A 25,596-nucleotide genomic window follows, 5' to 3' on the forward strand; every position below is an offset into this window, starting at 1 on the left:
AGGATCAGTGAGATTATTGCTCTAGACATCATCAGGGGCAGAGCCCCCCCTCCCTCGCCTCATTCAGGGTCCTCACTAGCAGCGGGCCCAGCAGATCTGAAAACTTCTTATAAAACTCCACCGGGAACCCGTCAGGTACCGGTGCTTTCCCTGTCTGCATGCTTCCCAGCGCCTCCATCAGCTCCTCCAACTCGATTGGGGCCCCAAGACCCTCCACCTTCTCATCCTCTACACTTGGGAACTCCAGCTTATCCAGAAAGCGGTCCATCCCACCCACCTCCCTAGGGGGCACCGCCCAGTACAGCCCCTCGTAAAAGGATCTGAACACCCCATTAATGTCCCTGCCACTCCGCACTAGGTTCCCTCCTGCATCTGTGACTCCCCCTATCTCCCTCGCTGCCTCCCGCTTCCGGAGCTGGTGGGCCTTCTCCCCATACTCATATACCGCCCCCTGCACCCTCCCATATCTATGACAACTTGTGGGTCAGGTGAACTCCATGATACATTTTGGGGTTCTCTAAACCCTGGCCCATAACAGATGTGTTATGCTCCTCGCTGGTCGTGTCGGTGAAGGGGTTAACACTTTCCACACAGAAATGTGAGTCGGGATGGGCTTGTTCTATGAGTCTATGATGTATAGGTAGATTCCGGGATGACTGAATTGGAGACATTCCCGTCACCCAGACGCTGTTCCTCAGGGAGATGAGTAAGGAGAAGTAACTGGCAGGAGCTGGGAGCTGGGGAGTGACACGGTTTGGAAATCAGGTCAGAACACAGCACACAGGAAAGCTGGGGATAAGACAGGGATAAGACGGGGATAAGACGGGGATAAGACGGGGATAAGACAGGGATAAGAGGCGACTTTCCAAACCCCACACTCGGTTCTGAGTGTGCGGTTCGGCTCAGCTGTGCTCACTGCAAACTTGCTATTCGCTGTTGGCCTTCAAATGTCACTCCTGCTAAGTGGTCCTTACCCCTCCCTCCCCTCAATTGCCCTCGGCTGTCTCTCACGCCTGTTAGACAACAGACATCCCCATAAACCACTTCATTTCTCGCATTGTGCCCAGGTGCAGAGAGCCTACAACGCACAAACAGGCCATTGGGCCCATCGAGTCGTTGGCTGCCTTCCCACTGAATCCACCCCACACCATCGATAAATCCTTCCAACTCCTTTCTCCCCTTCCGGCAACGTCCCAATAAATATTTCCAAACCCTTCAGCTCTGTTCTGGAGTTGCGGAGGAATTTGGGATTGGGGGGGGGGGGCTGTAAGCGAGGGTGGGGCATTGTTTGGGGTAGTATGAACGGGCAGGAGGGGAGGGAGAATGCCACCCTTACCCTGTGGTCTTGCTCCTGTCTCCCACTGGGCAAAGTGGCAGGTGCAGTTGGGAAACCTGCTTCTGAAACACAGCACAGAGCAACTCCAAACTGATCCACACTCTTCAGACAGAACCGAGAAATTCTAACCAGCTGCAAATTCTACACCAGCCCTTAGCACTGCTGCTGTGCTGGGGCCATCGCCCCTCATTGCCTCGCTGCCTCTGCCTCGCACCCTCACTGCCTCGTACCCTCACTGCCTCACTGCCTCGCCCCCCTCGCTCCCTCACTGCCTCGCTCCCTCACTGCCTCGCACCCTCACTGCCTCGTACCCTCACTGCCTCGCCCCCCTCGCTCCCTCACTGCCTCGCTCCCTCACTGCCTCGCACCCTCACTGCCTCGCCCCCCTCGCTCCCTCACTGCCTCGCTCCCTCACTGCGTCGCTCCCTCACTGCCTCAGCCCCTCACTGCCTCGCTCCCTCACTGCCTCGTGCCCTCACTGCCTCGCCCCCTCGCTCCCTCACTGCCTCGCTGCCTCTGCCTCGCTCCCTCACTGCCTCGCTGCCTCTGCCTCGCACCCTCACTGCCTCGTACCCTCACTGCCTCACTGCCTCGCCCCCTCGCTGCCTCGCCCCCTCGCTGCCTCGCCCCCTCGCTGCCTCGCCCCCTCACTGCCTCGCCCCCCCTGCCTCGCTGCCTCTGCCTCGCACCCTCACTGCCTCACTGCCTCGCCCCCCTCGCTCCCTCACTGCCTCGCTCCCTCACTGCCTCGCCCCCCTCACTGCCTCGCCCCCTCACTGCCTCGCCCCCTCACTGCCTCGCCCCCTCACTGCCTCACTGCCTCGCTCCCTCACTGCCTCGCCCCCTCACTGCCTCGTACCCTCACTGCCTCGCCCCCTCACTGCCTCGCCCCCTCACTGCCTCGTACCCTCACTGCCTCGTACCCTCACTGCCTCGCCCCCTCACTGCCTCACCCCCTCACTGCCTCACCCCCTCACTGCATCGCCCCCTCACCGCCTCGCCCCCTCACTGCCTCCCCCCTCACTGCCTCGCCCCCTCACTGCCTCGCCCCCTCACTGCCTCGCTCCCTCACTGCCTCGCCCCCTCACTGCCTCGTACCCTCACTGCCTCGCCCCCTCACCGCCTCGCCCCCTCACCGCCTCGCCCCCTCACTGCCTCGCACCCTCACTGCCTCACCCCCTCGCTGCCTCGCCCCCTCACTGCCTCGTACCCTCACTGCCTCACTGCCTCACTGCCTCGCCCCATCACCGCCTCGCCCCCTCGCTGCCTCGCACCCTCACTGCCTCACCCCCTCACTGCCTCACCCCCTCACTGCCTCACTGCCTCGCCCCATCACCGCCTCGCCCCCTCACTGCCTCGCACCCTCACTGCCTCACCCCTCACTGCCTCACCCCCTCACTGCCTCACCCCCTCACTGCCTCACTGCCTCGCCCCATCACCGCCTCGCCCCCTCACTGCCTCGCACCCTCACTGCCTCACCCCCTCACTGCCTCACCCCCTCACTGCCTCACCCCCTCACTGCCTCACTGCCTCGCCCCATCACCCGCCTCGCCCCCTCACTGCCTCGCACCCTCACTGCCTCACCCCCTCACTGCCTCACTGCCTCGCCCCATCACCCGCCTCGCCCCCTCACTGCCTCGCACCCTCACTGCCTCACCCCCTCGCTGCCTCGCCCCCTCACTGCCTCGTACCCTCACTGCCTCGTACGCTCACTGCCTCGCCCCCTCACTGCCTCGTACCCTCACTGCCTCGTACCCTCACTGCCTCGTACCCTCACTGCCTCACTGCCTCACTGCCTCGCCCCATCACCGCCTCGCCCCCTCACTGCCTCACCCCCTCACTGCCTCACCCCCTCGCCCCCTCACTGCCTCACCCCCTCACTGCCTCACCCCCTCACTGCCTCGCCCCCTCACTGCCTCACCCCCTCACTGCCTCACCCCCTCACTGCCTCACCCCCTCGCCCCCTCACTGCCTCGCCCCCTCACTGCCTCACCCCCTCACTGCCTCGCCCCATCACCGCCTCGCCCCCTCACCCCCTCGCCCCCTCACTGCCACACTGCCTCGCCCCCTCACAGCCTCACCCCCTCACTGCCTCACCCCCTCACTGCCTCGCCCCCTCACAGCCTCACCCCCTCACTGCCTCACTGCCGCCTCTGCCTCACCCCCTCACCCCCTCGCCCCCTCACTGCCTCGCCCCCTCACTGCCTCACTGCCTCGCCCCCTCACAGCCTCACCCCCTCACTGCCTCACCCCCTCACTGCCTCGCCCCCTCACAGCCTCACCCCCTCACTGCCTCACTGCCTCGCCCCCTCACTGCCTCGCCCCCTCACTGCCTCGCCCCCTCACTGCCTCTCCCCCTCACTGCCTCACTGCCGCCTCTGCCTCACTGCCTCGCACCCTCACTGCCTCAGCCCCTCGCTGCCTCGCCCCCTCGCTGCCTCGCCTCCTCACTGCCTCACCCCCTCACTGCCTCACCCCCACACTCACTCATGCCCTCACCCCCTCGCAGCCTCTCTCCCTCCCTCCCACACTAACAGCTCAGGATGCTGCTGTCTCACAATCGGTCACTCAGCAACAAGATCCCCACCAACAAATCTGAAAACAGCTTCCGAACAATACAGAACCCATACTTCCCAAAGCTTCACATAATGTTCAACAGGAAAACACACAGACACCCATCCCCAAACTTCCCAAGTAACTTACACCCTATCCAACAGTACAGTACTCCCTCAGTACTGACCCTCTGACAGTGCGGCACTCCCTCAGTACTGACCCTCTGACAGTGCGGCACTCCCTCAGTACTGACCCTCTGACAGTGCAGCACTCCCTCAGTACTGACCCTCTGACAGTGCGGCACTCCCTCAGTACTGACCCTCTGACAGTGCGGCACTCCCTCAGTACTGACCCTCTGACAGTGCGGCACTCCCTCAGTACTGACGCTCTGACAGTGCGGCACTCCCTCAGTACTGACCCTCTGACAGTGCGGCACTCCCTCAGTACTGACCCTCTGACAGTGCGGCACTCCCTCAGTACTGACCCTCTGACAGTGCAGCACTCCCTCAGTACTGACCCTCTGACAGTGCGGCACTCCCTCAGTACTGACCCTCTGACAGTGCGGCATCCCTCAGTACTCACCCTCTGACAGTGCAGCACTCCCTCAGTACTGACCCTCTGACAGTGCGGCACTCCCTCAGTACTGACCCTCTGACAGTGCAGCACTCCCTCAGTACTGACCCTCTGACAGTGCAGCACTCCTTCAGTACTGACCCTCTGACAGTGCAGCACTCCCTCAGTACTGACCCTCTGACAGTGCGGCACTCCCTCAGTACTGACCCTCTGACAGTGCGGTGCTCCCTCAGTACTGACCCTCTGACAGTGCAGCACTCCCTCAGTACTGACCCTCTGACAGTGCGGCACTCCCTCAGTATTGACCCTCTGACAGTGCGGCTCTCCCTCAGTATTGACCCTCAGACAGTGCGGCACTCCCTCAGTACTGACCCTCTGACAGTGCGGCACTCCCTCAGTACTGACCCTCTGACAGTGCGGCACTCCCTCAGTACTGACCCTCTGACAGTGCAGCACTCCCTCAGTACTGACCCTCTGACAGTGCGGCACTCCCTCAGTACTGACCCTCTGACAGTGCGGCACTCCCTCAGTACTGACCCTCTGACAGTGCAGCACTCCCTCAGTACTGACCCTCTGACAGTGCGGCACTCCCTCAGTACTGACCCTCTGACAGTGCGGCACTCCCTCAGTACTGACCCTCTGACAGTGCGGCACTCCCTCAGTACTGACCCTCTGACAGTGCGGCACTCCCTCAACACTGACCCTCTGACAGTCCGGCACTCCCTCAGTACTGACCCTCTGACAGTGCGGGGCTCCCTCAGTACGGACCCTGGAACAGTGCACTCCACTGCTCCTCAATGTGCTCTGTGAGGTATAAGTTTTCACCTGACCTGGAAAAACAAGGACAACAGCTACCTGGAACAACATCACCTTCAAATTCCCATCCAGGTCAGCCAGTTGGATATAGGCTCCTGTTTAAACAGCCTCTCCGACAGCAGCACTTTGTAAAGATACTTTCAGTATGTGCTCTGCTACTGTGCCGCCTTCTCCACTCAGGACAGAGTGTCCACTCAGAATGTTGGCCGTATTGTCTTTCTATCGGTCTGCGCAAACAGGAATAGAGCTGCGTGTGTTTCAGCACTGATGTGGAGATGCCGGTGTTGGACTGGGGTGGGCACAGTAAGAAGTCTTCCAACACCAGGTTAAAGTTCAACAGGATTGTTTCGAATCACTAGCTTTCGGAGCGCTGCTCCTTCCTCAGGTGAGTGAAGACTTCTTACTGGCGGGGAAATAACTTTCAAGGAGCTTGAATTTCAGCAGCCCGGGTATTTGTCTCTTGCTTTGCAGAGGACGCTGGGCAGACTGCAGCTGGGAGCTTGGTGCTGGTGAATTGTCAGTCAGCATACCGTCAGCTAGCCTTTGTTTCCCGCAGGCTGTGTGGTGATATGATCTGCATACTCGTCTGCCATTGGGCCAGAACGTCGGCTTACCATTGGCCCTGGTCGGTCATGTGCCTCTCGACCGATTGGCCGAGAGGCTGAGTTAACCACGCCTCTATTAACGAGGTATAAATGCTCAGACGCCTGACGATCGTCCCTTTCCACTGTAGACGATCGCAGAGCTGTGTTCTAGTCAATTAAAGCCAGACTTTGGTAAATCACTCGCCTCGCGTACAATCGATGGTCCATCAGGCTGATAGTTAGATAATGCTAACCAGTGCTAGTTACAGCGAGTGAACGCTGGGAGTGATTGGACAGCTTGTCCAACAGCCTCCTGCTGCACCATTCACTGGGGAAAAACTATCCCCACTGGATTTCACAGCACTACCTTCCTCGCCCCAATTTCCTGGACACTTCCAGCTGAAACTGCAGGTTGTGTGGGAGCCAGATCCTGATCAGGAGTGAATGATGGGAATTCTGGGACACACTTGTACACAGCACATTCACCTCTGCTCTGTGCCTGAATACAGAGCCCCTGTTAAATCTACAGCATAAATCATTCCTCACAAGGCGAGGGAGAGGAGGTGGGGGGAAAAGTGCTGAATAAACCGTGTGGAGCCTGGTGAAATGATGCAGTGTGCAGAGACCCAATCGCAGCCCCCGTTGCTTCTGAAAGCAGCTCTCTATTTTCTTAATTAGTGTATATTTATAGACTGTCTAGTCACCAGGACTAATGCTTCAGCTTCCTGTACGCCACTTTCAACTCCAAACAAACAAAAATATTCTCTGGGAATTGATAGAAAGTAGTTTCGCTGCTGACAGGGGAATGAAGGGGGGGATAGGTGTTTTGACTTTGTCAAGGCCACGGTTAGTAACAGGATCTATAGGGAGCTGCGTTGTCGCTTTTATCCACACTGTCTCCAAGTTGTTTTTCTTTCTTTCTCACTTGTGCAGATCTCCAGACATCCTGGCTGCCCCTGAGCAGCTGGGGAAGGGAAAGGGTTCCAGTGAGGCGCGGGTCACTAACTCTGCCAGGCCGGCAGAGCCACACTGGGCAGCGCAGAGCCTCCAGCTCCAGGCCCCGGGGTAGGCTCACTCTCATCGATTAAACAGGTCCGGGGTGCCTGACAATCAGGAATGCCACTCCCCCAGGAATTATCCAGGAATTATCGATTCACCTCCAAGAGAGTCAAACACGATCGATGTGCCCTCCCCACGCCCCCTGTGCTCTGGTCGCCCAACACACTCATCAATATGATGCCCTGGGGAGTGGAAACTATTCCCCCATCACCGTCAATCCCAGTGTGTTGTGTAACACAGCACGAGACTGAATAAAGCACGCTCTCTTTCACACCGCGATGGCTTTTCCACCTCGACCTGCCCACAGTAACGTCCTTGAGATTCACCTTGCAGACCTTAAAGACTGGCCGGGAACTTCGAGGGGTTGGTAACTCTGAAGAAAATTCCTTTTCCAAACAAAATAAAAATGTTTGTGTTAATTTCAGGAGAGTGTTGGCAGGGACTGGGGGGCGAGAGAGAGAGAGTTGGGCACATGTAATATTTCAGTGTTGATTTAATTCCGCTAACAGACAGTTTATGTTCCCCCAGCTCTTTAATCCACACAGGGCACATACTGCAACCTTTATGCACTGGATTCTGTGCTGTGTTTATCCAGCGTCCCCTTCCATTTACTACACAAACCATTCTTGGACCTCGGCACACCCACTCCATTCAAACCTCCCGATAAACCATAATATTTAGAATGGTTTTGAAACTTTGCGTGAGGAATGAGTGGGGTTTCAGATGTGGCTGGACGCATTTTAATATTGCCTCTCTGGAACCCCTTGCATGGGCCATCCATGCATTCAGAGTGCCTCACCACATCCTTCCTGAACTGAGAGGCGAGCATTGCTTAACACAGCTCCCTGTACTTAGTGCGCAGGAACCGTCCAAAATATTTCTCCGTTCCCCCCCAATCAATGCTGTTTCTCAAACTCGCATCACGAAGGGAACCTATTTCAGGGACCTCGAGGGCACCATTGATCTCACCGTTGTCAAAAAAATAGTTTTATTTTCCTCCTTCTTCACTTTTTCTCCCAAATTTACACCCACTAACAATTAACAATAATCAGTAACGAATGTAATGTCAAGTCCCATATCAATAACAACAATTTCATCCTCCCACCAAACCCCCAGACATTAGCCCGCATGTTAACATAAATCAGGAATCACCCATAGTCACCATTAACACATAGAATCTCCCTCCTCCCAACCCTTCCAGCCCCCAATCCCCCTAATGTTCGATGTGGTCCAATTCTCGAAAGTGCATCATGAATAACCATCCATGAATGGTAGAACCCCTCCATCCTTCCCCTCAGTTCAAATTTGACCTTCTCAAGGGTCAAGAATTCGTAACAGGTCCCCCCACCACGCCAGGGCACAGGGTGGAGTGGTTGATCTCTATCCCAACAGGATCCACCTTCGGGCGATCAACAAGGCGAAGGCTAAACATCTGCCTCCGCGCCCATTTCCAACCCCGGCTGGTCCGACACCCCGAATATGGCCTCCCGGGGGCCCAGGTCCAGTTTCACGTGCACCACTTTAGAGATTACCCTAAACACCTCCTTCCAGCAATCCTCCAGCTTTGGACAGGACCAAAACATATGAACGTGGTTTACGGGGGCCCGCCTGCAACATTCACACACATCTTCTACCCCCTCAAAGTGCCGGCTCATCCTCGCCCTTGTGAGGTGCTCTCTATACACCACCTTCAGCTGTATCAGCCCCAACCTCGCACACGAGGTGGAGGCATTCACTCTCCGGAGCACCTCACACCAAAACCCCTCCTCCATATCCTCTCCCAACTCTTCCTCCCACTTTGCTTTGATCTCCCAGCGGTGCCTTCCCCTCTTCCAAAATAGTCCCATAAGCCGCCGACACTACCCCCTTCTCCAGTCCCACTGTTGTCAGCACCTCCTCCAGCAATGTGGAAGCCGGCTCCACCGGGAAGCTCTGTATCTCCTTTCTGGCAAAGCCTCAAACCTGCATGTATCTAAACATTTCCCCCCCCGCTCCAGCCCATACTTCGCTTCCAGCTCCTTCAATCCCGCAAACCGACCCCCAAGAAACAAATCTTTTACAGTCTTAATGCCCTTCTCCTCCCAACTCCGAAAATTTCCATCCCACTTCCCTGGCTCAAATCTGTGGTTCCCCCGAATCGGTGTTTCCCTTGTCCCTGCCCCCAACCCGAAGTGTTGGCGAAACTGCCTCCAGGTTCTCAATGAAGCTATTATTGCCAGACTCCGTGAGTATTACCCGGAGCTATCGGGAGCGGCGCTGTTGCGCGTGCTTTCAATCCCGACCCCCTACCCAAACTCTCCTCCATTCTGACCCACTGGGAGTCAACCCCTCTGACCCAGCTCCGTACCTTCTCCACATTCGCCGCCCAGTAATAATACATCAGGTTCGGAAGACCCAAACAAGAAGGATATGGATTTTCATCCCGTCTTTCACAACCTCAGGATGTCCCAAAAGGATTTCCGACCAATCCTGTTGTCAGAGCGCGGTGGTGCAGTGGTTAGCATTGCGGTCTCACGGCGCCGAAGACCCGGGTTCAATCCCGGCTCCCAATCACTATCCGTGTGGAGTTTCCATTCTCCCCGTGTCTGCGTGGGTTTGGCCCCCACAACCCAAACATGTGCAGGGTAGCTGGATTGAACAAGCTAAATTGCCCCATAATTGGAAAAATTAATTGGGTACTTGTGGTAGTCACCACTGATGTATTGTACTGTATGGGTTTTATGGTAAGGCCCCTGTACTACAGTACGGGGGTAGATCCCTGCCTGCTGGCTCCGCCCAGTAGGCGGAGTATAAATATGTGTGCTCCCCGTACAGCAGCCATTTCACCAGCTGCTGTAGGAGGCTACACATTTCAGTGTAATAAAGCCTCAATTACATTCTACTCTCGTCTCATCGTAATTGATAGTGCATCAATTTATTACACAGAGACGTGTGGCCTCCTACAGCAGCCGCAATGCACGCGGTCGACGAGACGCTCCCCTTCCAAGTCGAGAGCGATGCATCAGACGTCGCTCTGTCCCCCACCCTCAATCAGGCCTGCAGACCCATGACATTCTTTTCACGCACCCTCCATGCCTCCGAAATTCGGCACTCCTCTGTCGAAAAGGAGGCCCAAGCGATTGTTGACGCTGTGCGACGTTGGAGGCATTACCTGGCCGGCAGGAGATTCACTCTCCTCACTGACCAATGGTCGGTTGCCTTCATGTTCAACAACACGCAGCGGGGCAAGATCAAAATGATACAATCTTGAGGTGGAGGATCGAGCTCTCCTCCTTCAATTACGAGATTTTGTATCGCCCCGGTAAGCTCAATGAGCCCCCCCCCGATGCCCTATCCCGAGGTACATGTGCCAGCGCACAAGTGGACTGACTCCGGACCCTGCACGACAATCTTTGTCACCCAGGAGTCACCCGTTTTTAACTCTTCATTAAGGCCCGCAATCTGCCCTACTCCATCGAGGATGTCAGGGCTATCACCAGAGACTGCCAGGTCTGCGCGGAGTGCAAATCGCACTTCTACCAGCCAGACCGTGCGCGCCTGGTGAAGGGCTCCTGCCCCTTTGAACGTCTCAGTGTGGATTTCAAAGGGCCCCTCCCCTCCACCGACCGAAACACGTACTTTCTCAATGTGGTCGACGAATATTCCCGATTCCCCTTCACCATCCCATGCCCCGATATGATGTCTGCCACCGTCATCAAAGCCCTCAACACCATCTTCGCTCTGTTCGGTTTCCCAGCCTACATCCACAGCGACCGGGGATCCTCATTCATGAGCGATGAGCTGCGCCAGTTCCTGCTCAGCAGGGGCATCGCCTCGAGCAGGACGACCAGCTACACCCCCGGGGTAACGGGCAGGTAGAGAGGGAGAACGGGACGGTATGGAGAGCCGTCCAGCTGGCCCTATTGTCCAGAAATCTCCCGGCCTCCCGCTGGCAGGAGGTCCTCCCTGACGCACTCCACTCCATTCGCTCGCTCCTGTGCACCGCGACTCATGAAACTCCCCATGAACGTCTCTTTGCCTTCCCCAGGAAAGCCACATCCGGGGTATCGCTCCCGACGTGGCTGGCAGCTCCAGGACCCGTTCTCCATAAACACGTGCGACTCCACAAGGCGGACCCGTCGGTTGAGAGGGTACAGCTACTCCACGCCAACCCGCAGTACGCTTACGTAGCGTACCCCGACGGCCGTCAAGACACAGTCTCCCTCAGGGACCTGGCACCAGCTGGTTCCCCACACACACATCCCCCCCCCCCCCTCTCCCACCCCCCCCTCCCCCCCCCTCCCCCCTCCCACCTCTGCCCCGGCACCACCCTCCCTTCCCCCGGCGCAGCCCCCTCTCCAGGACAATCCGTCCTTCCCTTGGTCCCACCCGGGGATGAAGAGGATTTCGACACGCTCCCGGAGTCACCGAAGACCAAGCCGACGCTGGATTCGCCACCAGCACTGCGGCGCTCCCGACAACAGATCAAGGCACTGGACCGCCTAAATTTGTAACATTCTCTGTGATTTTTGAAAGCAATTTGCATGTATATAGCTCTCCACTTCCCTGCCTGCTGGCTCCGCCCAGTAAGCGGAGTATAAGTATGTGTGCTCTCCATACAGCAGCCATTTCATCAGCTGCTGTAGGAGGCCACATATCTCAGTGTAATAAAGCCTCAATTACATTCTACTCTCGTCTCATCGTAATTGATAGTGCATCAATACTCTAAATTTTTTTTTTTTAAAGCAGAAACTGCAGCCTGCACACAGCACGATGCCACTGACATCAATGTGACAATCACCACATCATCTGCTTTAGTCAAGCAGGTTGAACCTGGACATCAGGGAGCACTCGCCTGCTCACTTCCGAAAGTGGCCTTGCCATTTATCTGAGAGGAGAGTCAGGGACCCTGATCAAAGCCTCAACCGAGACACAGCAGCTCTGACGGTGGAGTACTGCCAGCCGGGACTGCCCGGCAATCCGACAGTTCTTAGCCATGTCGGTGGCAAGGAGGTGGGAGGCTGGGTCTCGGGCAGGGTCTCGACACGGGAAGCAGAGGGGCCCCAGACAGGGCAGATTCTGTTCATGCCTTCCTCACACAGGGGGGGGGGGGGGGAACCTTTCACCCCGTGTCACTTCGTGTACAGAATGGCTCGCAGACAGAGCTGGTGAAAAACCAATTAGGACAGCTGTCAGCCAGCATTACCTTCCAAACTCCCCTCCCAGTCGGCCAGTCGAACAGGAACGGCAGCACTGGCTAAAACGTGACTCAAACCTGCCACCTTCGACAGGTCCAGCTTTGAATGCACTTTAAAGATTGGCTCTTTATGCACCGTCAGCTGTGAATTAGGGGCAAAAAACCCTTTGACCTCTCGATCAGACCCATTTCAGAGTCTTCGATCAATACTCCTGTTGCAGTAAGCAAGGCAAATGTTAGTTTTTAAATGAGGCAGTTAACTCAAATCACCAGAAGACAAGATCTGGTCATTCTCACGTTGCTGTTTTTGGGAGCTAGCTGTTTTTCGACATTCCAACGCTGGAAAGGTTTGCTGGGCACTTTGGGATGTCCTGGTCGTAAGGGAGGTGTATATAAATGCAAGTTCATTCTTACCTTCAAGCTACATTTTCCCCACACTGACTGATTATTGTGCAATATGTTTGAGAACTGGAGCAGAGTTTACAGCGTCAGCTACTCCTGATTAAAGAAAGCAATCACAACCTTGTTCTTCCCAGGGTGTGTGGCTGGTGAGGTGTTATATACTCTGGGATAACACAGGCTGCAACTGGATGCAGCTTTAACCAAAAGATACTCCCGACCTTGAAGTTAGTTCAATCTGATTTATTGAACCTGTAGCACAGTTAGCACAGTTCTCTGTGAGTTCAACTCTCTGCTAACCTAAATGTGGCTGCTCTGTCTGACTGAACCAGACTAGCCCTTAGCCACGTGCTGGAGGTGTGATCCTGTACATGCACCCTGACTCGCTCTGTCGATGTTCATCAGTGGAAAGAGGCGGAGTGTGAGGGCCTCGTGCCTTTTATAGTCAGATACCACCCCTGAGTGTCCTGCCTGCTCATTGGTCATGTCCTGTTCTCTGTGTTCATTAGCTGCCTGTCTGGATATCATTATGTGCATGTTTGCATACCATGTCAGCTTGCTGTACTTTCCCTTCCTGCATGGTGACCAGGCTGTACAGGCGGTGCAGGGGGCTCGAGGAGACGGTTCTGGGCAGATTCTGCAGCTTACAAGCAAGCTTGCCAAATCCGATTGAACATGTGATCAGAGCTTTAATCACATGATCTTCCCCCACACACCCTTGGCGTTGGTCAGCTGACATGTCAATCTTTGTCAGGCTCCGCCTTCACACCCTGACTGGAAACTGACAAGACTCTTTATTGCCGAATTGGATGATTTCTGATTCTTGCTCAGTCTTAGTTTGTCTACTGTGTACGTACATTCCCCCGGCCACAGAAAAATACTTTTCACTGTACTACGGTACATGTGACAATAAATCAAATCAAATCAAATCTGTTCCCCCCCCCCCCCCCCCCCCCCCAAAGTCAATCCCATTCCATGATTTTCCAACTAAGCCCAATAAACTAAACAATCCAGATTGTTCCATTCATTAATGGGCTAGGGTCTGGCAGATGGAATACAATGTTGACAAATGTGAGGTTATCCATTTTGGTAGGAATAACAGCAAACGGGATTATTATTTAAACGATAAAATATTAAAGCATGCCGCTGTGCAGAGAGACCTGGGTGTGCTAGTGCATGAGTCACAGAAAGTTGGTTTACAGGTGCAACAGGTGATTAAGAAGGCAAATGGAATTTTGTCCTTCATTGCTAGAGGGATGGAGTTTAAGACTAGGGAGGTTATGTTGCAATTGTATAAGGTGTTAGTGAGGCCACACTTGGAGTATTGTGTTCAGTTTTGGTCTCCTTACTTGAGAAAGAACGTACTGGCATTGGAGGGTGTGCAGAGGAGATTCACTAGGTTAATCCCAGAGCTGAAAGTGTTGGATTATGAGGAGAGGTTGAGTAGACTGGGACTGTACTCGTTGGAATTTAGAAGGATGAGGGGGATCTTAAAGAAACATTTAAAATTATGAAGGGAATAGATAGGATAGATGTGGGCAGGTTGTTTCCACTGGCAGGTGACAGCAGAACTAGGGGACATAGCCTCAAAATAAGGGGAAGTAGATTTAGGACTGAGTTTAGGAGGAACTTCTTCACCCAAAGGGTTGTGAATCTATGGAATTCCTTGCCCAGTGAAGCAGTTGAGGCTCCTTCATTACATGTTTTTAAGGTAAAGATAGATAGTTTTTTGAAGAATAAAGGGATTAAGGGCTATGGTGTTCGGAAAGTGGAGCTGAGTCCTCAAAAGATCAGCCATGATCTCATTGAATGGCGGAGCAGGCTCGAGGGGCCAGATGGCCTACTCCTGCTCCTAGTTCTTATGTTCTTATGTTCTTATTAAGACTATTTCAGGACATCTCAAAGTGTTTGACAGTCAGCGAATGACTTTGAAAGTCTGGTCTCTGGTATCCTCTTGGAGTTAGAGGGGTGCGGGACAGAGCAATGGGCTGTCAGTACCTGGCCCTGGCACCCTCTCCCTCCCACTGACTGTGTGCTTGAACCCATCTGGGGGAGCGTATCAACTCTGGGTCCACTCAGATGCTGGGAGGGGGAAGTGGTGAAGTATTTCTGTAGCTCTGGAAATGACTTCCACACAGGGATGAGAGGGAGGAGGTGACAGAATCTATTCGAGTGGAGGCCCAGAGTGTGCTGTTTATAGCCGTTAATGAGTGTAAGTAACAGGAGGAGTCAGATAGCTCTGCTGCCTGAACAGAGCCAAGTGTGTCCTCCAATTAGCTACTTGAGAACTGTAGCAGAGGCACGGCAATGAGGGATATTTGGCCGATTGGATCAGGAGCTGGCTATCACATAGAAGGGTGGTGGTAGATGGAAAATGTTCATCCTGGAGCCCAGTTACCAGCGATGTACCACAGGGATCAGTGCTGGGTCCTCTGCTATTTGTGATTTTTATCAATGACGTGGAGGAGGGGGGCTGAAGGGTGGGTCAGTAAATTTGCTGATGACACCAAGAGCGGTGGAGTAGTGGATGAGGTGCAGGGCTGTTGTAGGCTGCAAAGAGACATTGATCGGATGCAGAGCTGGGCCGAAAAATGGCAGATGGAGTTTAACCCTGATAAGTGAGAGGTGATTCATTTTGGGAGGGAAAATTTGAATGCGGATTGCAGGGTCAACGGCAGGGTTCTGAGGAATGTGGAGGAACAGAGAGATCTCGGAGTTCATGTCCATAGATCTCTGAAAGTTGCCACCCAAGTGGATAAAGCTGTGAAGAAAGCCTATAGTGTGCTAGCATTTATTAACAGGGGGATTGAGTTTAAGAGTCGTAAGGTTTATGCTGCAACTGTACAGGACCTTGGTTAGACCACATTTGGAGTATTGTGTGCAGTTCTGGTCATCTCATTATAGGAAGGATGTGGAAGCATTGGAAAGGGTGCAAAGGAGATTTACCAGGATGCTGCCTGGTTTGCAGGATAGGTCTTATGAGGAAAGGTTGAGGGAGCTAGGGCTTTTCTCTTTGGAGCGGAGGAGGATGAGAGGCGACTTAATAGAGGTGTATAAGATGATGAGGGGGATAGATAGAGTGGACGTTCAGAGACTATTTCCTCGGGTGGATGTAGCTGTTACAAGGGGGCATAACTATAAGATTCAGGGTGGGAGATATAGGAGGGATGTCCGAGGTAGGTTCTTTACTCAGAGAGTGGTTAGGGTGTGGAATGGACTGCCTGCTGTGATAGTGGAGTCGAACACTTTAGGAACTTTCAAGCGGTTATTGTATAGGCACATGGAGTGCACTAGAATGAAAATGAAATGAAAATCTCTTTATTGTCACGAGTAGGCTTCAATGAAGTTACTGTGAAAAGCCCCTAGTCGCCACATTCCGGTGCCTGTCCGGGGAGGCTAGTATGGGAGTAGGTTGATTTGATCTTAGTTTCAGACTAGCTCGGCACAACATCGTGGGCCGAAGGGCCTGTACTGTGCTGTACAGTTCTATATTCTACTTCTAGGCCAGCCTGCTGGTCACCAGATACTTGCTCTGATGATACATAGAACATACAGTGCAAAAGGTGGCCATTCGGCCCATCGAGTCTGCACCGACCCAGTTAAGCCCTCACTTCCACCCTATCCCCGTAACCCAAAAACCCCTCCTAACCTTTTTTGGTCACTAAGGGCAATCGATCATGGCCAATCCACCTAACCTACACATCTTTGGACTGTGGGAGGAAACCGGAGCACCCGGAGGAAACCCCACGCAGACACGGGGAGAACATGCAGACTCCGCACAGAAGGCAGCCTCTCCCACGCCCTACCTTCACCGTCTCTCCTGCCCACAGCCCCCATTCCGGGCACAGCCACTGTGCTTCCAACCCTCATCCTGTCAACTCCCACTGACCTTTCAAACCCTTCTGCCCAAGTCACTGTCCCCCCCTCCCCACCCACTTCCCAACTCCTCGCAGGAGTACAAGAAGCTCAGGAATTCCTTTCCCCTCCTGTCATTCCATGATTAACGAGCAGACGTTGGCCAGGTCTGGATGCCACCCCTCCGAATACCCATTCCAACACACAGCAACACTCACAGTTTCTCGAGTGCCCGGAGTCCAGAGAATGCCCCCGTCTTCAGCTTCACAATCTTGTTGTTGCTCAGAATTCTGTGGGATGACAAAAGAACAGAAATCCGCAGGTGAGGCCAGTTACGTGGGATGTGGAAAAATCAGAGCAGCTTCCTGCAAACTGGGTTTGTGAGATCAGATGGGCGGAGATTCATTCCCCACGTCAACGGCAAATATCATTCCGGTCTAAACGTCCCAAATTATCACTCGGTAAAGGAGAGCTGTCAGAGAGATTGTGAGAGAGGGAGTGAGAGAGGGAGAGAGCAAAAGAGAGAGGGGGGAGTGGGGGGGGGGGGGGGGGGGGGGGGGGGGGGGGGGGGGGGGGGGAGGGGGGGAGGAGAGATAGAGAAAGTGTGACAGAGAGAGGGAGAGTGTGAGAGAGAGTGATAGAGTGTGTGAGAGAGAGTGAGAGAGAGAGTGAGTGTGAGAGTGACTGGGAGAGAGAGAAAAAAGGAAAGGTACGGAGGGAAGTTGAGGTGGGAGACCGGCAGCTCAGAATAATAATCCCAAATATCCCATTGAAGTCTCCCAATTGCACCTGTGGAAGCAGATTCTGAAACGTCCTTAACCTGGAATATTCAAAGCTCAGCTTTCACATCTCCACTCTCCATACAGTGCTTCCACCTTCTGTTCATCAGGCTAGAGAATAATACACCCAGAGTGCCCCCGGGGTATATCACACACTCCCCCCCCCCCCCCCCCCAACCCCCAACCCCCCGGGGTATATCACACTCCCCCCCCCCCCCAACCCCCGGGTATATCACACTCCCCCCCCCCAACCCCCGGGTATATCACACACTCCCCCCCCCCCCAGGGTATATCACACTCCTCCCCCCCCTTCCCTCCAGGGTATATCACACACTCCTCCCCCCCCCCCCCCGCCCCCCCCCCCCCCAAGGTATATCACACACTCCCCCCCCCCAACCCCCGGGTATATCACACTCCCCCCCCCAACCCCCGGGTATATCACACACTCCCCCCCCCCCCAGGGTATATCACACTCCTCCCCCCCCTTCCCTCCAGGGTATATCACACACTCCTCCCCCCCCCCCCCGCCCCCCCCCCCCCCCCCAAGGTATATCACACACTCCCCCCCCCCAGGGTATATCACACTCCTCCCCCCCCCCCCCCGGGTATATCGCACACTCCTCCCCCCCCCGGGGTATATAACATACTCCACCCCCCCCAACCCCCGGGGTATATCACACACTCCCCCCCCCAGGGTATATCACACACACCTCCCCCCCAACCCCCCCCCCGGGTATATCACACTCCTACCCCCCCCCCCCCCGGGTATATAACATACTCCCCCCCCCCAACCCCCGGGTATATCACACCTCCCCCCCCCCCCCGGGGTATATAACATACTCCCCCCCCCAACCCCCGGGTATATCACACTCCTCCCCCCCCAGGGTATATCACCCCCCCCCTCCCCCCGGGTATATCACACTCCCCCCCCCCCCCCCGGGTATATCACACTCCTCCCCCCCCCCGGGTATTTCACATACTCCCCCCCCCCCCAACCCCAGGGTATATCACCCCCCCCCCCCGTATATCACAACCCCCCCTCCCTGGGGTATATCACACACTCCCCCCACCCCCCCAGGTATATCACACGCAACCCCCCCATCCCCCCAGCTTGTCTTCATATTCTATTGAATAGCAGAGCAGGTTTGAGGGGCCGAATGGCCTTATTCCTGATTCCCGGGTCGATCTGCAGCAATCCCACCGGCCCGCCGCAAACCCCCAGGGAAAGCCACAACAACAAATACTTTGGCCAAAGAGGATGCAAACCAGGAGATCCAGTCCCCAAGCTGCTGTCAGGACTAACACACAGGACCAGCAGGAGGCCATTCTGCCCCTTCACCTCCCACGGCTATGACCAATCCACACCTTAACCCCCTTTCCTTTTCCATTCCCAGCTGGCAGAGTGGGAGGAATGTGGAACTTAGAGCTGGAAACTCTGCCATTCCCAAAGGCGCTATTTCAATGAAGGTTGTTACAGTCGAATATCTGCAGTCCATTCACAAGCTCCTTAAAACAATGGAATCTGAGATTTTATATTTTAAACAAATCGACTACTGCAATATTTCCTCTTTTGATATCCTCCATTCTACATCAGAAGCCTGGACCATCCAAGTGCTGGAACAGTTAACGGGCAGGGGTATGATTCAGTGACGCTCTATTGGCACACTACGAGGATTGTGTAATCCCATCAACCTGCAAGTGTAGCTCGGGATTTAATAAAGTGCTCCTGTAACCAAGGTAACTAATGGCCTCCTGGGCTCCCCGTACTGTGATGTCCCCTCGGTCTCTGGCAGTAGGTGAGATGCGTCACTTTGGACACTGCCAATGTTAACCGCACCATTTACTGACAATTACTCTGTTCAACTTCCTCCATCGTTCTCTCCGGAATCTCATCCAGCCCGAGGATCCGGAGTTCTGCTAATTCCAGCCTCCCGCGGTGCATCCCTAATTTTCAGTGCTCCGCAGCTGCCGCCCGAGAGCTCCGGATTTCCTTCCCCGAACCCCTCTCCCTCCCGAAAAGCTAACTGTGAGAAAGCTTGAGCATCGCACCGTGCGCCCGTGCCACGTCCTATTTGTTAATGCCCCTGAAAACCTTGCTGGGCCATCGCGCCGGAGGACAGGCACTAAATAAATGGCAGCTCTTGCTGTCCGATACCTGTTCTCCCCTCTCCTTGCACACCTTGGCAACAGGGTTAGTGATGATGGGAGGGCTGTGTTGGGGGTGTGATGGAGCTGACACTTCCAGTGACTCACCAAGGGAGTGCTGCACTGTCACAGGCCAAGACGTTATAAATGCAGGGCCTGTCTTTTCAAGCTGACGGTAAAGGTTGTGGAGCAGAAGGTTTTGCCTTGGCTCAATAATACCTCCCTAACTAATACAGTCAAAACAAACCAGGAGAACTGATCATTTGAGGAAAGGCTGATGGACTTGAGGTTGTTTTTGTTAGAGAGAAGAAGGTTAAGAGGTGACTTAATAGAGGCATACAAAATGATCAGAGGGTTAGATAGGGTGGACAGCGAGAGCCTTCTCCCGCGGATGGAGGTGGCTAGCACGAGGGGACATAGCCTTAAATTGAGGGGTAATAGATATAGGACAGAGGTCAGAGGTGGGTTTTTTACGCAAAGAGTGGTGAGGCCGTGGAATGCCCTACCTACAACAGTAGTGAACTCGCCAACATTGAGGGCATTTAAAAGTTTATTGGATAGGCATATGGATGATAAGGGCATAGTGTAGGTTAGATGGCCTTTAGTTTTTTTCCATGTCGGTGCAACATCGTGGGCCGAAGGGCCTGTACTGCGCTGTATCGTTCTATGTTCTATGTTCTATTTGAACTGATTGATATTTGCGGGAGTTTGCTGGGAGCAAAAGGGGACAGTGACGATATTCCAGCTTGCTGACTACGTTGTGCTTTCAGTCATCGTGCAAGGCCGGGTACGGTATGGTGTAGCTTAATGTTCCTTCTTTGAGCTCTGGTCTGTCCCCACAACAGTGGCTGGCTGTTTGCTTTCAGAATGGGGTGGGGCAGGAGGAAGGGAAGGCGAAAGGGTCCTTTGTGGGCTCGAGGGATAAGGAATCCTGGGAGTACAAGCCTGGCCCACCTCCGACCCATCCTTCAAGGACCAGACAGGGTTCCTGCACTTGACTCCCGTCGTCTCCTCCTGCAAGGAAGATCAGAATCAAACCAGTCGTCAGCTCCGCAGGACCGTCCCGTAGTCTCCGGGAATTTGAAGACTAATCTCAACTAGGCTGTGGACGAAGATGGGGAGAAACGGGTCACAGCAGCGATCAGGAAGCCGCCAGAGGAAGCCCTCTGTCGCTGACACCCCCCTGAATAAGATGGCACAGATCAATCCTTCTGCAGAGTGATTTGGATAGTTTGTGAATGGGCTAGGGTCTGGCAGATGGAATACAATGTTGACAAATTTCAGGTTATCCATTTTGGTAGGAATAACAGCAAACGGGATTATTATTTAAACGATAAAATATTAAAGCATGCCGCTGTGCAGAGAGACCTGGGTGTGCTAGTGCATGAACCGCAAAAAGTTGATTTACAGGTACAACAGGTGATTAAGAAGGCAAATGGAATTTTGTCCTTCATTGCTAGAGGGATGGAGTTTAAGACTAGGGAGGTTATGCTGCAATTGTATAAGGTGTTAGTGAGGCCACACCTGGAGTATTATGTCCAGTTTACTTACTTGAGAAAGGACGTACTGGCACTGGAGGGTGTGCAGAGGAGATTCGCTAGGTTAATCCCAGAGCTGAAGGGGTTGGATTAGGAGGAGAGATTGAGTAGACTGGGACTGTACTCGTTGGAATTTAGAAGGATGAGGGGGGATCTTACAGAAACATAGAAAATTATTAAGGGAATAGATAGGATAGATGCGGGCAGGTTGTTTCCACTGGCGGGTGACAGCAGAACTAGGGGACATAGCCTCAAAATAAGGGGAAGTAGATTTAGGACTGAGTTTAGGAGGATCTTCTTCACCCAAAGGGTTGTGAATCTATGGAATTCCTTGCCCAGTGAAGCAGTTGAGGCTCCTTCATTACATGTTTTTAAGGTAAAGATAGATAGTTTTTTGAAGAATAAAGGGATTAAGGGTTATGGTGTTCGGGCCGGAAAGTGGAGCTGAGTCCACAAAAGATCAGCCATGATCTAATTGAATGGCGGAGCAGGCTCGAGGGGCCAGATGGTCTACTCCTGCTCCTAGTTCTTATGTTCTTATGAACAATGGTGTCCTTTGGAAATTTCAGGGTTGTTCACCGGGAAAAAGGATTTTCCAATCGGGGGAATGTGAAATGGATTGAGTTGACAATAATGAGGGGAGTGAGGAGAGATAAGAGTGTTGGGTTAACCGAGGAAGAGGGCAGCTGAAGCCACTCCGCCCAGGAGTGACAGCTCCCAAGCTGCTGGTAACATGTCCTCCCCTCTCTGAGCATTTGTCACCAATCTGAACCATGGGGCCTCCCTCGGCCTGAAGTTGTTAATGTTTCCTGAGCGGATCCCCTCACAGTCTCTGATTAGCACAGGACAAGCTTTAGCTGCAAAATCAAACTCAGGCCCTAATTGGCCATAAAGACCCACTGCATGAAAGACATCATTAGTTAAAGGCAGGATTTACCGTTCTATTTATCGCCGCCGCCTGCTGCAAAGGGGCCTGGAGGCACATGGGATTAATTTCCTCCTTTCAATTAATTCATTTACTCCACCACCCACCCCCCCCCACCCCCGGCCCCCACACATGTTTCAAGGGGCAATTGGGTCGAATGCCTCCCCAGCACATTTGCCGTGGCCTTCCTCATTTTCAGCCAAGCTGCCCTGCTCACTTGTAGGCCCCACGGTACAGGAGGGGACCATTCTGCCTCTGCTAACCCCAGGTCCCACACTGCAGAGAATCCCCTTGCCTATTGACGGGTCCTGCGGAATCTCCTTCCACAGCTCGGCCAGCGCAGGTCATGTAACAAAATGAGGCCCACTAGCCGTCGCGGCTGTTGGTGCATCGCAGGACGCCCCGAGATTCTGCCCTCGGCCCTGGGACCATTCTGGCAAACATGCTCTCCACGCCCTCTGGAAAATCGATGAATCTGGCGCCGCTGATTTCCTACTGCTGCCCCTTTCGCTCCTCCCATCAGGTCTCCTTCCATCTCACAGAATCAAATCCCCCCCCACTCGGGGGCATATGCTCATGTCTCCCAAACGTCTCTACGTTCCCCTCAAAGCGCAGGAAGCCAAGGGTGCGTTTGACTGGGGTGCTGGAAATGACGAGGGGTTTGGATGGGATTAATGAGGAGGAAGTGTTTCCCAGAGGGAGCGTCAAACTGAGGGAGAAGGAGGAGAGGTGAGAGGAGGGAAAACGCTTTTTACACAGCCAGCGGTTGGGATCTGGGAAGCTTTGCCTGGAAGAGCCCCGGAAGCAGATTCAACAACTTTAAAAATGAACTGGAAAAGAATAAAATTTCAGAGATTAAAGAGGAGGGGTGGGAGGGAGGGGAGAATCCTACTGAGCTGGCCCAGCTATGATGGGCCTCCTGTGTGATTATTCCTCCCGCTGGACACAAAGGGACAATGTTGGGAAAGCTCCCCTTGCTAACTCCCCACCCCTTCCATCATCCGAACAACTACCTTGGGAAGCAATCTGCTGAATGGAATTTATTCCCCAAAGAACTTCCGGGGCAGGCAAGATGCCTCATTAACCAACTCCAGCTGCTTGACCCCAAGCGTGGAGCTCTGACCCTCGGCAGCTGCCAGCACTAAAGGCTTGGGTAAACGACTAATTGCCCGCCTGCCCCCCCCCCCCCCCCCCCCCCCTTTCAATGCTGAAAGTGGCAGCCTCGACAGTATTTAATCATTCTTGTTGTTGAGAAAGATGAGCTTCACTGCATTCGTTCCAAAGCCACTGGAGTATTTTGTTGCTCCTCGAGCAAGGATGTTATCACATCTCTGTCAGTCTCGCTCATTTCCAGGACATTGGGGACAAGATTAGGCCGCTTGGCCCCTGTGATGACTTTGCCCCACCAGCTGGATATCAAACAGCTGAGATTTATTGACAACACACTGTCTTAGTCTCTCAGCCTCGTGGCTGACAGTCACTGCCCAGAATCGACCTGAGGCAAAAGCCCAGGCGTGCTGGGGTGAATCGCCCCGGATTGGGGCGTACAACCAGTCCTGAAGGGACCAGACACCACATCCCTCCAATGATAACCCACGACCACCACCATCGAGAAGGACAAGGGCAGCAGATACCTGGGAACCCCGCCACCTGGAGGTTCCCCTCCAAGTCGCTCACCACCCTGACTGGGAAATATATCGGCCGCTCCTTCACTGTCGCTGGGACACCATCCTGGAACTCCCTCCCTAACAGCACAGTGGGTGGACCTACACCACAGGTTCAAGAACAGTAAGAAGCCTTACAACACCAGGTTAAAGTCCAACAGGTTTGCTTCAAACACCAGCTTTCGGAACACTGCTCATTCACCTGAGGAAGGAGCTGCGCTCCGAAAGCTAGTGATTGAAACTATTGGACTTTATCCTGGCGTTGTTAGACTTCTCATCCCAGTCCAACGCCGGCAGCTCCACATCATGGCGGTTCAAGAAGGCAGCTCACCACCACCTTCTGAAGGGGCAATTAGGGCTGGGCAATAAATACTGCCCCAACCAGTGATGCCCACATCCTATAAAGGTATTAAAACAAAGTTAAGCTCTACATGAAGGGCAGCACGGTAGCATGGTGGTTAGCATAAATGCTTCACAGCTCCAGGGTCCCAGGTTCGATTCCCGGCTGGGTCACTGTCTGTGAGGAGTCTGCATGTCCTCCCCGTGCCTGCGTGGGTTTCCTCCGGGTGCTCCGGTTTCCTCCCACAGTCCAAAGATGTGCGGGTTAGGTGGATTGGCCATGATAAATTGCCCGTAGTGTACGGTTAATGGGGGGATTGTTGGGTTACGGGTATAGGGTGGATACGTGGGTTTGAGTAGGGTGATCATGGCTCGGCACAACATCGAGGGCCGAAGGGCCTGTTCTGTGCTGTACTGTTCTATGTTCTATGTTCTACATTCTCCAACAAATTGACCATTTAACCCATTCAGCCAGTCCACCATAGATTTAGTCTCTCCGGAGGTGTCTGCTTTCTGGCAGAGCGGCGTAACTCCAGCGACTTGGGAACCTTGTGCAGAAGCTCCTGCGGTCTCCTCAGGCCCTGGCAACGCGGCCTCACCCGTCTCCGTGGTGACGGCCGGTCCTCCTGTCACAGCCTGACTCCATGCTTCACTGCTCAGAAAGCCAACAACGTCTCCTGCTGGCCACCGGGTTTCAGGGTTGCGAGGACAACTCTCCTTCACGCAAGTGGTCCACCTGCTCCCTGAAAATCCCAACTGTACAGCCACTTGATAAAACAGCAATGCTGTCTTGGCGGAAACTCCTCCTGGGACCCAGCTTGGTCCACTTCGGAAATTTCAGAGACAAACTGGCTCAGTTACTGCAATCGGCCTTGCTGCTTTGCCTGGACTGCAGCTTGTCTCCTGACTGGCCTCTCTCAGGCGTAGCCTCGTCCGAAGACGTGGGCCCATCAATCATTCCACTGGCGCCACTCCTGATGTAGAATGCCGCCTGGTCCGGTATCGCATCAGAGATTCAGATGTTCTTCTTTCCAGAGTCGCACCTGACTGCTTTTTAAGACCTGCCTTGAAGGTTTGTCCTGCTTGTTGCGCCGGTCCATTGGAGGCCGGATCCGGATCCGCTTCATACCATTTGTGGAGGTGAAATTCGGCCATGTTGAAGGCCGTTCCATTATCCGATGCAATCACTTCAGGTATCGCAAAACACTGACCCAATTTCTCAACCGAGACACGCGATATCGTGGACGTCATTTGGAATACTTCCACCCTCTTCGAATGTGCTTTCAGCAGGAGCGAACCCATCGTACCCAAAAACGGTCCCACAGAGGCAACGTGGACACGCACCCAAGGCCGAGCAGTCCATTGCCAAGGATGCACAGGGGCAGTAACAGGCAGCTGGTGGAGAAACCGGCGCTGGTCGCAATGCTTCACTAACCTGTCAATGTCAGCATTACACCAGGCCACCAAACATAACTCCCGAGGGGCACCTTCATTTCGACACACCCCGATGGGAGTATGTAATTCAGCCAAGTTCACCTCCCTTCCTGGGGCAGGGGAAACTACGCTTGCTCCCCAGAGCATAATGCCGTCTTCACAACTTAACTCATCTTCCCGAAGACAACGTGGCTTCCATCCTCTTCAGACACTGGTTGGGTGGTCCATCCCGTTAATATTCTCTGCTTCTCTCTGGGGTCTCTGCTAGTAACGAATCCGAGAGGTTTAGAGGCAGCACTATTCCCTCTGGCACGGGGGGGGGCTACACTCTCGGGCAATGGCAGACGGCTCAGTGGAACCACATGCGCTGCCCGTGCTCCAGGCCGGTGTTTGGCACGGTTACTCGTTTGCTGCTCAGGTG

The 25,596-nt window shown here is 54.2% G+C and overlaps 1 protein-coding gene across 1 annotated transcript in view; it reads right to left on the bottom strand.

Moving 5' to 3' along the window:
- The window catches only part of LOC119957293 (adhesion G protein-coupled receptor A2-like), a 153,458-nt gene that overhangs the window by 74,738 nt on the left and 53,124 nt on the right, over positions 1–25,596 (bottom strand). Inside the window, exon 2 of the mRNA XM_038785130.1 lies at positions 16,570–16,641. Coding sequence (XP_038641058.1) covers positions 16,570–16,641 — 72 coding nt within the window. The remainder of the gene's footprint in view (positions 1–16,569; positions 16,642–25,596) is intronic.

The sequence above is a fragment of the Scyliorhinus canicula genome, chromosome 26 (genome assembly GCF_902713615.1).
Source record: "Scyliorhinus canicula chromosome 26, sScyCan1.1, whole genome shotgun sequence".
Classification (NCBI taxonomy): Eukaryota; Metazoa; Chordata; class Chondrichthyes; order Carcharhiniformes; family Scyliorhinidae; genus Scyliorhinus; species Scyliorhinus canicula.